This window comes from Odocoileus virginianus, chromosome 11, assembly GCF_023699985.2.
Source record: "Odocoileus virginianus isolate 20LAN1187 ecotype Illinois chromosome 11, Ovbor_1.2, whole genome shotgun sequence".
Taxonomy (NCBI): Eukaryota; Metazoa; Chordata; class Mammalia; order Artiodactyla; family Cervidae; genus Odocoileus; species Odocoileus virginianus.
Window position 1 is genome coordinate 46,755,203 of NC_069684.1, and position 16,009 is coordinate 46,771,211.

Genomic DNA, 16,009 nt, shown 5'->3' on the forward strand with positions numbered 1-16,009 from the left:
TAGAGTTTAATGCCCAAGTTGGAGGGACCTGATAAACACTTTAGATTTTCTTTTTCAAAAATAATTTTATTTATTTATTTATTTTTGGCTGTGCTGGGCCTTTGTTGCTGCGCTGGAAGAGGGCTGCTCTCTAGCTGTGGTACATGGGCTTCTCATTGGGGTGACTTCTTTTGTGGCAGAGCCAGGTTCTAGGGTGTGCGGGCTTCAGTAGTTGCAATTCCTGGACTCTAGAGCACAGGCTCAGTAGTTGTGGTGCTCAGACTTGGTTACTCTGTGGCATGTGGGATCCTCCTGGGCCACGGATCAAACCTGTGTCTCCCATATTAGCAGGCAGATTCTTTACCACTGAGCCAGCAGGGAAGCCCCCACTTTAGTCCTTCCATCAAAACCCCAGAAGGGCCATACTTCAGGGGTAAAGATCAAGTCCCAGGACTAAGGGATTTTTCTCAGATCTAAGACCAAACCTCAATAGAACTATCTGCTTTAACAAAAGCACAAAGCCAAGCCTTTATAAGTTTAAGATGACCCACTGGTAAAGAATCTGCCTGCCAATGCAGGAGACACAGGAGACTTGGGTTCAGTCCCTGGGTTGGGGCAATCTTTTGGAGGAGGAAATGGCAACCCACTCCAGTATTTTTGCCTGGATAATACCATGGACAGAGGAGCCTGGCAGGCTATAGTCCGTGGGGTTGCAAAGAGTTGGAGACAACTGAGCGATTGAGCATGCATGCATGCACACACATACCACTAACTTAACTGTCTGCTAGAACAAAATCAGTACTTTTCAAAGGAAGGTAATAGAATCTAGCATCTCTATGATGTAATATCCACAATACCCAGCTTGCACTTCAAATTTACTGGTTATGAAAATACACAGAAAGATGTGATTCAGAGTCAAGAGAAAAAAACAATTAATAGAAAGTAACCCCCAAATGAGCCAGATGTTGGAATTAGCAGGCAAGAAAATTAAAGCGGTCGTTATAACTATGTCCACAGATTTAAAGGGAAACTATATATGTATATATTGAAAAGTACAATATCGGAAATGAAGAATTCACTGAATAGGTTTGACAGAGATTGGAGATAGCAGAGGTAGATGTCAGTGAACTTAATAAAGGATCAATAGAAATTATCCAATCTGAAGAATAAAAGGGTAAAGGCTGAAATAATTACAGAGCCTCGGTAACTCATGGGACAATTTAAATAGTGTACTAATATACATGTAATTGGAGTCCCAGAAGGACAGAAAAGAGAGAATGGGTCTAGAAAAATTCAGTAAATAATGACTGAAATTTCCCCAAACTTGCTGAAAAATTTACAGATCAAATTATAGGTCTTAGAAATTCAGCAAACCCTAGGCAGGATAAATACAGCGAGAACCACATCCAGGAGCATTATAACCAAACTGCTGAAAACCCAATTGTAAAGAGAAAAATCTTCGAAACATCCAGAAAAAAAGGGCATATTATACACACACACACACACACACACACACACACACACGTGTGTTAGAATTCCCATGAGAGTTAATGTTAGCTTCTAATCAGAAGCAAGCAAGGGCAGAAGTCAATGAATGACATCTTTAAAGGGTGGCAAGAAAAATAACTGTCAACCAAAAATTCAAAATACAGTTAAACTGTTCTTCAGACTCAAAAGTGAAAAAAAGATAGATAAGCAAAAGCTGAGGGAATCTGTCACCACTAGACTCTTGGTACAAGAAATGTTAAAGGAAATTCTTCAGTCTGAAGGGAAATGACCTAGTTGAAAAGCTGGCTCTCTAGGGAAAAAAATTTTATCAGTCTTCCAAATATAAAACTGGGTAAATATAAAAAGGAAAAAAAAAACAACCAACAAAACCCCCCCAGGGCCTTCCCTGGTGGTCAAGTGGTTAAGAATCCACTTTGTAATGCAGGGGACTCTGGTTCAATCTCTGGTCTGGAAATTAAGATTCCACAAGCTGCAAGGGAGCTGGGGAACCACAATAAAAGATCCCTCATGAAGCAAGGATGATCCCACTTGTGCTTCAACTAAGAACCAACAGCAGCCAAATAAATAAATTGTGTGTGTGTGTGTTAGTGACTCAGTCGTGTCTGACTCTTTGTGACCGCATGGACTGTAGCCTGCCCTCCAGGCTCCTCTGTCCATCTGATTTTCCAGGCAAGAGTACTGGAGTGGGTTGCCATGCCTTTCTCCAGGGGATCTTCCCAACCGAGGGCTCGAACCTGGTTCTCCTGCATGACAGGCAGATTCTTTACCCTCTAAGCCACCAGAATCACCCAATTAATTAAAAAAAAAAAACCACATATTTAAAATGTTCTAGCTTCACCAAAAGACAAGTTGTTTAAAGTAAAATGGAGACTATGGTATTATGGATTTTACAATGTATATGGATATAAAATACAACAAATAGTAGCATAAAGGAGGGACGTAAAATGGAATTATACTGTTGCAAATTTCTTACACAAGGGCACAAAATTAAGTAGCCCAAGTTGAAGATGCATATTATAATCCTTACAGAAGAGCCTCTTGATGAAAGAGAGAGGAGAGTGAAAAAGCTGGCTTAAAACTCAACATTCAGAAAACTAAGATCATGGCATCCAGTCCCATCACTTCATGGCAAATAGATGGGGAAACAGTGCAAACAGTGACAAACTATTTTCTTGGGCTTCAAAATTGCTGCAGATGGTGACTGCAGTCATGAAATTAAAAGATTAAAAAAATTAAAAATTAAAAGCCTTGGAAGAAAAGCTATGACCAACCTAGAAAGCATATTAAAAAGCAGAGACATTACTTTGCCAACAATAGTCCGTCTAGTTAAAGTTTTTCCAGTAGTCATGTATGGATGTGAGAGTTGGACTCTAAAGAAGGCTGAGCACTAAAGAACTGATGCTTTTGAACTGGGGTGTTGAGAAGACTCTTGAAAGTCCTTTGGACTGCAAGGAGATCCAACCAGTCCATCCTGAAGGAGATCAGTCCTGAGTGTTCATTGGAAGGACTGATGTTGAAGTTGAAACTCCAATACTTTGGATGGAAAGAACTGACTCAGTGGAAAAGACCCTGATGCTGGGAAAGATTGAAGGCAGGAGGAGAAGGGAAGGACAGAGAATAAGATGGCTGGATGGCATCGCCAACTCGATGGACATGAGTTTGAGCAAGCTCTGGGAGTTACTGATGGACAGGGAGGCCTGGGGTGCTGCAGTCCATGGCGTCGCAGAGTCCGACACGACTGAGTGACTGAACTGAACAGTTAAAAGGCTAATAGAGGGGTGAAAGCGGAATACTAAACAATTCAATCAACAAAAAGAAGGCTGGAGAGACAGGAATGAAAAACAGAGTACACACAGAAAACAGACCCATACTATCAACAACATGTAGCTCAAAAACTTCGCAGTCAGGGAAAACTAATCCATGGTGATACAACAGAAATCAGAACTGTGATTTTACATGACGGACTGGAATCACCCAGAAAGGCACAGGTATGAACTTTCTGGAGTAATGGAGATATATAACTTGATTGAGGTGGTGCCTTACCTGGGAGTGTACATTTATCAAAATTAATAGACTATACACATAAAAATTGTGCATTTCACGGTATGTAAATTTTACATCCATTTTTTTAAAGCCTCATATCAAACTCTCTTGCGGGGCTTCTTGTTACAAACTTTGATCAACAGAGGGCGCTCACAGCTCACCAAACACGCTTCTGAGTCCCAGCTACTCTGGGATGCAAATCAGACCACCTCTGGTCTCCTCCGTCTCCAAGGTGAATCTCCCAGCTCCCCAGTACTCTCCCTCGACACCTCACCTTCCCCACCCGCGGCTCACGGGCTAGTCCGTTTCACCAGGCCACGAGCTACTTTTCGGCAGATGAGCAGTGCGTAGCTAATGGCGATGTTATTTCCCGCAGCACCTGCGCGGAATACAGATATGGACGGAAGCAGGCAGTTGCCCGGAGGTGTGCCTGCCCCATAAGGTCTTCTCTTGATATGACCACTTTTAAATGGAAGTAAGAACGTAATGGAAACTTCCACACTGTTTTCGACATCTACATTTTTACCTTCTTACCTCGCTGTGAAACATTCCCACGCAAGGGCTGCCGTGGGAAGGGCCGGGGGCGGGGAGGGTGGTGGATGGCTGCGCGAGGGATGCACGAAGGAATTTTCCCCCGAGGAAAGCAGGTGTGGGGGGCGTTGCCATTTCCACAGGGTTCCAGCACCCTAGGATATTGTCTTCCTGCCCCCTCCGTATCTCAGAGGGAAACTAGAGACTGGAAAGCCCCGGGCGTCCTTTGCACCCTCGCCTGCCCCCAGGCCGGGTACCTCCCGGGCGCGGAGATGCCATTACACCTCACGTGATACCCGCGCGGGGCCGGTCCTTCAAGAGGCGTCTCGCGGGGTGTTAATTAAAGGTCACAACAAAACAGACCTGCGGGCTCTCTAGAAGATTTGTCCTCTCCGGAGATGAAAAATGACACCCTGGAGCAGCTACGTGTGGAGCCCGGCAAATGCCGGCTTCCTAGGCTCTGGGCTCTGCGCCGGGGGCCGGAGGGGGACTGGAGAGGGCGACGATCGGGTGCTCCCGGGACCCGGTGGACCCTGGCTGCTGGAAGAGCCGGGATCGGGTGCCGAAGGGACCCCCGACCGAGGCGAGGCCAAGGCCAGCTCGCACACACCCCCTTCCAGGCCCGCGCCGTCCCTCAGTTTCCCTGCCGGGCGGCTGCCCGCTGGCTCCCCCGGCTCGTGCGTCCCAGCCCTGGGCGGCGAGGCAGAGCGCACACTGGGTCGCGGGCGGGCTGGGGCGAAGGCTCTGTTCTCCCGCTGCACTTGGGAGGGTGGGCCCCCGGCCGGCCAGGCTTAGGAGGGCAATTCCAGAAAAGGTTTGCAGGGCAGGTCTAGGAGAACAAAGGGCGGGGGGAGGACTCGGCATATTTGTGGACTTGTTTGTGACTCAATCCCTCTTTCACGGCGTTTCAAAGGCAGAACTGCAAGCCTTGCCAGGAAGAGAAAGAACTTGGGGGCGGGGAAGCTCGGGCGCGTTTCTGTCCGGCTGCGCTCGCTCGGCTCTGCCCCCAGCTCCAGTCTCGCGCAGTGCTGTTTCATTAGAGCCCTGGACCCGGGCCACTCACCAGCAACTTCCCCGCACCGCGCGAGATTTACGACCCCCTCCCCCGGCTCTCGGCCTCGGAATGTCAGGCAGGAGAGCCGCAACATAAAATGGATCCCGGCTGGCGCGGCGGCGGCGGCAGCCAGGCGGCGGGCTCCCCGGCGGGGCCGCGGTTCGCAAGGCTCCGCGCTGCGCCTGGGCGCACACGCGCGCCCTGACCGCGGACGCCGGCCGGGCCACACCGCCGCCCCTCTCTGCCCTCGCGCAACTGTCAGGCAAAGCGGGACGGCGGATATTGGCTCCCCCTCACGCCGAGGCTCCTCCCCGATCTGGATCTTTATATTTTGGGAGAATTTCTTTGAACTCAGTTACCAAGCTCCGCGAAAGGAGGCAAGTTCCCACAGCCGGTTCGCTGGCGGTAGGCGAGGCGGGGGTCTCGCCCACCTCCTCGGCAGCTGCCGTGTGCCCCGATTGTACTCGTCTTTTCCCTCGTGGAGGAAAACGGACTCACTAGGCTAAGGAAAATGCCAATTATCTGGATGTGACCGTGAAAAGAGAACGTGGGACTGGAGGAAGCAGAAGAGGAGGAAAAGCATTATTTGAAGAGAAGAATAAACCAGGCACTCCAACCCTTCTGCAAATTAGTGCTGTTACTTCTGGGGTCCATCTGCTTTTATCCCCCCAACCCCTCCATTAAGAAACCTTGACTTGAGGGCCAAGAGACAGCCCCCTACCACTGGGCATCCTTCTGGGTTGGAAGACCTTTTGGATGTAGCGTTGGTGGAACATTTAGACACTCTCCTCTGGAAAAGCCACCATGAATTCGATAGCTGGGAATAAAGAGAGGCTTGCAGTCTCCACCAGGGGCAAGAAATACGGGGTAAGTTGTGACGGGTCTAATGCAGAGATGTGTTACCAGACTCTTTCCCGACCCGGCTCTCCCTTTCTGGGTAACGTGCGGCCGGGGCAGGGCGGCTCCGAGCTCTCCTCCGGCTGTAGCGGCGCCTCGGCCGGGCCAGCCAGGCGTGCGCGCGCGGAGGCGGGTCTGCCCGCGGGGACGCCCGCACACTCGCCTTGCCCTCGGAATTTTTGCAGCCCTCTCGTTCCTCCTCTTCCCATCATCCCTAACTTTTGCAGCATTCCTGACTTCCAAACAGAGTTAAGTCGAATGGGAGGGTTTCCCACGAAATCTCCGCAGCTCTTAGGGATCGTTCCCCTGGAATCAGGAAAACCTTTCATTTACCTTCAGGATCCGGAGGGCTGTACCCCGAATTAATACAAATCCAAAAATCACAGTCACCCCCGCCCCCCAATAGTCTTCCAGAATCTTAAACGTGGGCTCCTTCTGGGATGGGTGCCGGGTTCAAAAGCGCGGGGAGCTGAATCGGTGGGTTCCTCTGCAGAAACCATTGAAATTCCCTGAGCGAGCGAGTCCCTATCCTCCAGATCGGAGGAGTGGGCCGGCGCCCGGGAACCGGCGCAGGGGACGCCGGGGCGACGAGGATTCACTTAAAGACAATTAACCAGACAGATGGAGGCAGATTTGGCCGCAGGACCCGGAGCGGTCCCGAACGCGCCCCTATTGGCGCTGGGCCGGCGCCTTCGATGGAACGCAGATCCCCGGGCAGGCCGGAGGGTGGCCCTGGGCCGGGGCGCGGGAGCCCGGCGGCCCCTGACACCCGCGTGTCTCCCCTGCAGGTGAATGAAGTCTGCTCGCCCACCAAGCCCGCGGCGCCCTTCTCCCCCGAGAGCTGGTACCGGAAAGCATACGAAGAGTCCCGCGCCGGGAGCCGGCCCACCCCCGAGGGCGCGGGCTCGGCGCTCGGCTCGTCTGGGACCCCGTCCCCGGGCTCAGGTACTTCGTCCCCGAGCTCCTTCACGGGCTCCCCGGGCCCCGCCTCCCCGGGCATTGGCACCAGCTCGCCGGGCTCCCTTGGCGGCTCGCCAGGCTTCGGCACGGGCTCCCCGGGCTCGGGCAGCGGCGGCGGCTCCTCCCCCGGATCAGACCGCGGCGTCTGGTGCGAGAATTGCAACGCCCGCCTGGTGGAGCTGAAGAGGCAGGCTCTGAAGCTGCTCCTCCCCGGGCCCTTCCCCGGCAAGGTGAGCGCCGCCGGGGACGGGACGCGGCTGGGCGGGCCACCGCTGCGCGCGCCTCGCCGCGGCCGGGGGCGGGGGTGGGGGTCCTGCAGCGCCACGCGATGCTTAGTTGCAGACGGGTCTTGGCTCCGCATGGGCAGCTCCAGGCCTCGGGGGGCGATCCCTAGGTTTATGCCGCCAGACCTTCCTCGGGCACATTGCTTGAATGGTGCGTGCGCGGTTCCAGGCCTCAGCTGTCCAGCTGGGTTGCCCAGGTTATCCTTCCTGCCTCCCTCCACTTCCCAGAGCACCCTTTCTGTGCCCCCAGCACCCGCCCAGCTCTCCGGATGGACCCGCGCAGTGCCACCTCTCCCCGAGACCCTCGTCCCCCGCGTGTCCACAGACCTTAGCCGCGTGTTAGGCCGGGGACATACTGACACCAGCTGCTGGGATTCGGCGCCCAGCCCCCTGCCTCCTTACCACCCATCACCCGCAATGTCCCCCTCCCCCCGCTCCCCAGCCCTCATTAGATTTTTCTCCCCACCGCCATTCGTGATCCTTTACAAGAGTGTCGGTGGGAGTAGTAAAAGCAGGCTGATATTTAGGAGTTGGCATTTCCCATTGCCTATTTGTGGCCCTTCCTTTCCAGGGTTACCAAACAGAAACACACACTGGAAGGCCAGCTTTCCCCCGGCCTCTGTGTGGCTGTCAGAGGAAGACTAAGGGGTGAGGCGCTTCTCTGAGCGCGGCTGCCTTCTGTCTGCTCCAGCGCGGAGCACGTTGGCTGCTCCATGGCAACCTTGCCAGCGGCGTGTGTGTCCAGACCCCAGAGGGTACCACAATGCGATTGTATTTGCACTGTTGGGCCTAAGTGCTATCAGATGAAAATATTTACTCTTTCACTTCAAAGGGCTTTTATCAGTGGTTAGAGAGAAATATCAAGAAAACAGCGTGAACTGCTGTAGAGAATTCTGACAGTGTTCAGTGGTATTTTCTGATTTATAGTTCTGTGACTTTTGAAGTAAAGCGTTGTGATTCTGAGTCGTGGAGTTTAGGAATAAATGCATCTGCTGGCCATTTCTGCTTATCCAAACACACACACTGATGTTTTCATATGCAAGGGTTAAATTAAACAAATACCCACAGAAGTTGTAAAATTTTAAACGTGGAAAATTGCCACCAAGAGAATTGGTTTTATGAATCCCGAATTTATCTCTAGAATAATTAACTTGTAGATTGTTGTCAGTATGCCATTTTTGTAGTTTGATAATAAATCTGTCAGGACACCCCTAAAAATAAATCTCAGGGACTCTAAAAGCTTATTTCACTCTTGTAAGCCCTATCCTCTGATTTAACACCGGCTCTTCACGAACAGATTTATTTACTCTTGTGATCGTTTATCAGTATTCTTTGATTTTTTTTTACTGCATTCAAGGAACTGTGTTAGGCACAGCAATAAAATAACAGGTACCTGCAGTCCTTGTCCACATGGAGCTTGTATTCTCATGGAGGATAGAGATGTTGACCACAAAATGCACAACTCCTAATTTATTTCCATTTGTGGTGAGTACAACAGAGGATGAGTATGGGGTGCTAGAAGATTGTATAACCAGACTGGACCAGCTGGTAAATTATTAAGAGCTTTGGTTCTTAAAGATATATAGTATCTGATTTTTGGCAATCCTAGTAAGTTACAGCCTACCAATTTATTCTAGAACATTCTTGCAGACCTGTTCTTACAGTAGCTTCTTTGTGTTGTTGCATGCTCCTTGTGTGCAAAGGTAAATTACAATATACTCTTTTTATAAAAGTGGTGGGAGGAAAGGAAATCTATAGGAAGAAGAAACAAATGTTGAAACTTAAATGCATCCATCATATTTTGTGGAGTCATGTGACAAAGCAGATTTTTGGTTTTGTTGAAGCAGCCTGGAAAAATCATTCTCAGTGCAATAAAAGGCAGCTTGATATATGTGCCAGTTTTATTTACATGATGAAATAAAATTGATGCTGGCAAACTGATGACATTGTCAGTGAAAGTTACAGAAGAAACGTTGGATCTGGGGACCCTCAATGCTCTACACCAACTTACAATGATCCAGGTACATCAGGAAGAGAGCTATCAGTCTTGGGGGCAGTCACATGGGGTCACTTTAAGTGCACACATGAATTTGCTTGCAGTTTTAGATGTGATATGGCACAGTGAAATACGACATTTAGTGCAAAGGAGAGCACACGACTCAAGCCAGAAGCAAGTGTTACTCAGATGACCTCAGTGTTAGTAAAGAGGTATGGGGCCAGAATTTTAAATACAAATCCTCTGGCTGTCTCTGGGAATAGTCATTTTAGGTTTTTTTTTCCTTTTTAAAATATTGGTACCCTCAGACTAGGTAATATTTCCATTACACCTTTGAAATTTGCAGTATTTTAACCAAACAAATATTGTGTTTTCTCAAGCATCATGGATGGAGGCCCATGTAACTCTGACACAAGGCCTTTCTTCTTCCCAGAGCCAGATTTATGAGCGAAATGTGGACCTCTATCACCCTCCGGCACAGAAGGAGTTAATTTTCCTTAGAACAAGAGATGTCATTGTGACTCCAACAAGTAGTTTGCCCTGAAGAGTAAGGGTCTGAAAGATAAAGGCATGTTTTTGAGGGGTAATTAGCAAACATGTTCATAATTCACAAGATTTTTAGCTGTACATGGGGACTCATTTCTTACATAGAGTACTACATTCTATGAGGTGGTATGAAAAGTCTCCTAGGTAAGCATTTTAAAGTGAAAGGCAGAATAGCACATCCAAGAACCTTACTATTTTAGAGTAGAGTTGGCTTCGGTTCTTTCTCTATCACTGATTTATTTTGTGACAGTGAGTAAATCAGTTTTTCTCTGTATTTTTAACTTTCCTATTTTTTCCTTGGTGTAAAGGAAAAAAAATGATTCAGACTGTAGGTGACCTTTCAAATGATTAGACTGTCAAAAAATTATTTTCGATAAGGTTTTGAAAAGTGCTTACATTCTTCAGAGAAAGACGGGAATGTTTATGATTATTAACTAGACAAGATTGTATGGGATTTATGTTTCACCGAATTTAGGGCTCTTCTTACAAAATATCCACTTTCAATATCTGCCTCGGTCAATACTTTTCCCAAATACCATACTGCCATCCAAATTGTCACATTGAGCCCATTGGTAGAGAGCATGCGCTGCCGAAGTCCCCCAGTTTTGTCTCTGAAACAGCTGGTTAAGAAGGGGAGGTGAAGTGCTGGTGAGCCCATGCAGGGCTGTCAGGCTGGTCCCAAGAGTTAGACACTCACTCTGGTGGCCTGAAGTCTGGACACCCAGTTCTGAGCAGGTTCAGTACTAGTCATGTGACCACTGGAGAATGAGGCTTCTTGGCAGACGGTGACAGGACTTGGAGGTTTCTAGCTTAGGTAACGGGGTGGGGTGGGTAGTGTTAACTGAGGCAGGAAATGGGAGGCGAGACAGATTTGAAAGGAACTCAGAAGAAAAATCCTAGAGAGGAGCCTGGTGGGCTATGGCCCAAAGAGTCCGCACAGTCCACAAAAGACTGAGCATGCATGCAATACAATACAATTCATTCAACACCTGCTGTGTGGCATACTCTTTACAAATAGTGTCTCACTGAATAACTGTAGGCATCAAGTATTATCATCTGGATGCTGTAAATGAGCCAAATGATTTCCAAAGAAGTTTAGTAACTTTCCCAACCTTTCTCAGCTTACTCATCGCTGCACTGAGATTTGACGGAATATGAAGCCTGTCGTCTTCCTTGTATGCCACTGAGTCTTGCTCTTCCAGGGTAGCAGGAAGTCTGGAAGCAGCATTAGAACTTCCTTCTTTCTTTAGAAGTTCTAAACAGTATTAAAATACTAACAAGAATGACCTAAGAGAATATATCCTGGACTTGGAGGGCATTGAAGAAGCTGGAAATCAAATTTATGGTCTCAAGGACTTGCAATGCAAATTAGAATACAAAATACAAACAATCAAGCAGCGTACCCTGAAGGCAGTTACGAAAGTGTCCTCCCTCAATAAACTCTTGACATTTTCTTCTTTTCAGAAGAAAGATGCTAGTGGGTTTGGTTTCCCTTGCACTGAGTTTGTGGTTTCTGGGAAGAGAAAAGAGTAGAGGCAGGTTTAGGAATGAAACAGACCTGGGGATGTAGAAGGGGCAACTGTGAGCTTACGTGACTCTTAATGATGCCCTGCAGGTGCTGGGCTTAGTTGCTCAGCAATGTCCAACTTTTTGCAGCCCCACGAAGAGAAGAGCCTGGTGGGCTACAGTCCATGGGATTCTCCAGGCAAGAATACTGGAGTGGGTTACCAAGCCCTCCTTGATGCGTTGCATCAGCCTTTCAAATAGCAACACCTGAGTGAGTCAAGTTTTTTACTTGGTGCAGACTGTAAATCATTTGGATTGACTTGTATCACTTCAGTCAGTTAAAAAAAAAAAAAAAAGGATTTACTTACTGGGTTTATTTCTTTTCTAGGGCTAGTAAGTGAAAATGGTCAGATAAAATTAATGTGGTTTTTAAAGTCTTGGGATTTTAAGTGAAATCAGTCCTTTTACCCATTGTAGCATCCCCATGAAATGTAAAATCATTTCATATCCATCGGCAAGAGCATCTTTCTTGTTCTATTCACAGTTGAGGTACCAAGCCAGAAATAGGTACCACAGAACAAATCTCACAGTTGGGGGCTGTCCTAGATCCTTTTGAGGTCTGTGACAGAATTTTTGAATGGACGGCGTAAACCCTATGAAACATCAGCCCCTAAGAACTCCCTGGAGTAAGCAAAAAATTCCAGGTTGGCAGAAGGTTATCAGACATCTGCTCATTTCTATATCAATACAAGAAAATCTTTTATGTAAAAAACAGTGCAGAACTACATTCCTAGCTGAATTTTCCCTGGTCATATATTCTGGGTTCATTTATGACTCAGAAATATCAGGAGGATTAGCCAGATATACTGAGAAGAGTGGCCGGGAATCACAGAGATTAAAGAAAGGAATGTGTCAGCGGTTTTAAGAACACCAAACAAGGCTCTAAATAGCCAGGCCGAAAGTAAGTCTAGACTTGGGAATATATATATACACACATATATTTTTTCAGTATTTTTTCGGTTCAAAAACAAGGGTATGAAAAAATAACTCCGTTTTTTAAAAAAAGACCCTCTAGAAGCCAATGTAAAACTGTTTATAAATAGTTATTGAGTTTTAAATACTTACTAGCTATGAGAAAATTCTGTCTGAAATCTTCTAAGAACACATGGTTATGCTTCATTTGAAACTTCCATTTTGGAAATATTTTAGATAAGGGATCAGCTAATAGATAATATGAGTAGTGAAAAAGTCCTGTAGCATTTGTCATTAAAGCATTTATGAAACATTTTAGGGATTATAAAAACATTCCCAGTAGAGACGTGTGAGCAGTAATATCTTCTTTAGGGCTTATTAGTAAGCTATGGAATAATGGCATTTCATTCTACCAGACTTTTAATTGTGAACCAGCATGGTCAGTTTTTATAGTGATTTAATTCACTTTGTAAAAATCCCTGGCCTGTAGTAATTTCTTCCACACTCATTGCAGATAGGATGATTGCGTTAGAAATGTGATTTTTTAAATGGCCGAGGCTGGTAATTTGTCAGCATTTGGCAGGATTAAGTCAATGAAATAGGCAACATTAGTTGCTCTTTGGCATTATATCACAGATCAAACTGAACCACTCATCAGCTGATAATAATGGTGATGGTAATAATGATAACTAATGTTATCATCTAGTAATAATGATGACAAAAAATGGCTGGCAATTATCTAGTATATGCTAGGCACTGTACTAAGATACACAAACATATACATACATAAAATCTCATGGCAAAATGAAAATGAACCTGATTTCTTTTCTTTACCCTGGAATTCCAGGTGATTGATGTGGTCCAGGTCACAAAAGGAAGCATGAATAAAGATACAGGGACCAGCGAAATCCAAGAATGTTTCCCTTCCAAAGCCATTGAGGGGATATGAATATTATTAAATTACTAATTAATATTAATACACTATTGATACAACTGCCTGAGTGGGAGAAGGTTGGGATTATTTTTCCTGGTGATGTCACTTTCAGGGTTGGGGGAAAATATGTGAGGTTTTCAGGATCCTGAGCTGAGTAATTTTCTTGATGGAACGGATTGGAGAGGGTCAAAGGAACTTCCTTATCCTTACATTCGCATCATTGAGACTCTTGCCAGCCCTTCTCAGAAGCCCTGCCCGAGGGGCCCTTGGGGGCCGCTGGAGAGGTTGAATTCTTCAGCTGGACCTTCAATGCTGAGACAGCAGGGTTGCCAGACTTTACTCTGTTTTGTCCCGGTGGAGACTGCACTGTGCTGTCTGTGAGGGTTTCCAGTCTTATTTTCAGGAATACAAAGCTAATTTCCTTTTTATTACTGTCTTGAGTCACAGGCTAATCATAAGAATCTTCCCTTTATTAAAAAATATCTTCTGTGTGGTCTTATTGTGGCAAAGGAGCACTGTTTAGAATGGGATGCCATTGATCTTTCAGGCTCACATGCACCCAATCAGAAATAAAACTGTATTTGTATACGTGCAAAAGGACAGAGAATACATCTCTATTCCTAAATTACTTTTGAAATATTTATCAAAATAGTAAATCATCCTCCTACTTTCCATTGCCTTTGGGATGTTCTAGGACCCATCTAAGAAAATTGGATTTTGAATTTTGGTTAGAAAAGTTGTCTGTCTACCTTTTCCAGGTTATAAAGGAATTCACCTATATTTTCTTTGAATATTTGTAAGATTTCCCTCTTAATAGTTATATCTCTGATCCATTGAGAGATTATTTTGGTGTATATTGAGAGGTGTGGCTAAGTTTTGCCGTTTTCTAAACGTCTGTCCAGTTGTCTCCAAACTCTTTATTAACATATATGTCTTTCCCCCATTTGATTTGAAATATCCATGATCATAAGCCAGATTTTCAGTAGTTGGGTCTACTTCTGGACCTTCTGTTATGTCCTATTTATCTGTCTTCTCATGTACTAATTCCACACTATTTTAATTATAGAAGCTTTGTACCATGTTTTAGTATTTGGTAACACTGGCTTTCTCTCTCTCCCAAATAATGCCTTTCCTTCCTAGTAGCTTTCTAGTTATTCTTCCTGACTATTTTCCCATATGAACTTTAGGATCAACTTGCCTAACTCCATAAAATTTTTAAAAATTGGGACCATATTAAGTTTATATATTAACCCTGGGGAGTTTGTGGCATCTTTATGTGACTCCTTCCTGAGAACATGGAATGTCTTTCCATTTGAACACATCTACTTTTCAGTAATTTTAAATGCTTTTCTCATAGAGGCTTTGCCCATTTCTTGTTAAATTTATTTTTAGGGATTAAAAATACCATTTGTTGCTTTTACAAATGAGCTTTTCGCTTCCATTATCTCTTCTAATTGATAGTTGTTAATATATAAGAAGGATAGTATATTAATTGTATATCCTGTTATTAGATTCTATTACTGTGTTCATTAGCTTTTAAATTAGTATTTCTTGGATTTTCTTTTGTGAATAGAGATATCATCACTCTTCTCCTTTGCTATTTTTATTCCTCTAGTGGTTCTCTCTTGTTTGTTATATTGATTTATGCTTCCAAGACAATGTTAAATGGTAATGTATTGTGGGCATATGTATAGCTTTTTCCACTAAATAAGATGTTGACCTTTGGACTGAGGTCTATATATATTTTTTAAAGTTAAGGAAGGTATCCATCAGTTCCTATTTTATTTAGTATTTTTAGTCAGAAATGGGTGTTATATTTTGTCAGATGTCTCTTCAGTATCTAGGGAGATGATCATATGATTTTTCCCCCTAAATCCATTAACATTGTGAAATATTATCATTGCTTTTCTGATAATGAACCATCCTTGCATTCTCATAATAAACCCTACTTGGTCACAGCATATTTTTTGAATATGCTGTTGGCTTCAGTTTGCTAATATTTTATTTATGTTTTTTCCTGTCATATTCATATTCCATAAGCACTTTTGATTCCCACTCATGTACCAGCTACAGTTCTATGCCACCTTATAACCAAGATATGAAAAAGACTAAAAATTCCTGCCCTAGAGTAACTCCCAGCCTAGTATTAGAGATAGACAAGAAACCAAAGCGTTAGGGTGCAGCATATTAAATGCTGGACCATGGGCTATGGAGGCTGCTGGAGGGGGTGAACAGAGAGGTGAGGCTTGAGCTGGCTTTGACAGAGTGAGCAGGAGCATTGTGGTGAAGCACCGGCATTCCAGGAACGGGGAATGATGAGCATAAGGCACACTCAGTATCCTGGGGGAATCACAGTGTGCATATCTGACTTCTCGCAGTGGGTGCATGGGTGAGTGACAGGCTGGGAAGGTGGCAGGGAGAGAATGAGGCCTTGCAGGCCGAAGAATCTGAATGTTATTCTATAGGCAGCCATTGAAGGGCTTTCAGGAAGGGAGTGAAATGATCAGATACTCATTTAAGAAAGATTTCTGTGATAGGGAGAGAGAAGCTGGATTGGAAGGGTGGGGCCATGGAGTTCAGTGGAGAGGCCCCTCCCTGTGGCCTGAGTGAAAGCTGGTGCACACTTAGCTGACGTAGTAGCAGTGGGAATGAAGAGGAAGCCTGGACCCAGAGTGGACAAGATCTTGTCCATAGAAAACCCATGGCAATGGCAGCTGAGAAATGGGGTGGGGAGGAGAGGGGAGGAGGGAGTTGAGTTCTTTCAGATTTCTGGCAGGGCAAGTGTGGGGGTGGTGGTA

The 16,009-nt window shown here is 45.7% G+C and overlaps 1 protein-coding gene across 1 annotated transcript in view; it reads left to right on the forward strand.

The window, feature by feature from the left end:
• The first annotated feature begins 4,918 nt into the window (after positions 1-4,918).
• KIF26B (kinesin family member 26B) overlaps positions 4,919-16,009 on the forward strand; it is a 505,242-nt gene continuing 494,151 nt past the window's right edge. Inside the window, 2 exon segments of the mRNA XM_020915263.2 lie at positions 4,919-5,983; positions 6,802-7,203. Of these exon segments, the coding sequence (XP_020770922.2) occupies positions 5,921-5,983; positions 6,802-7,203 (465 nt within the window). The 5' untranslated portion in view covers positions 4,919-5,920.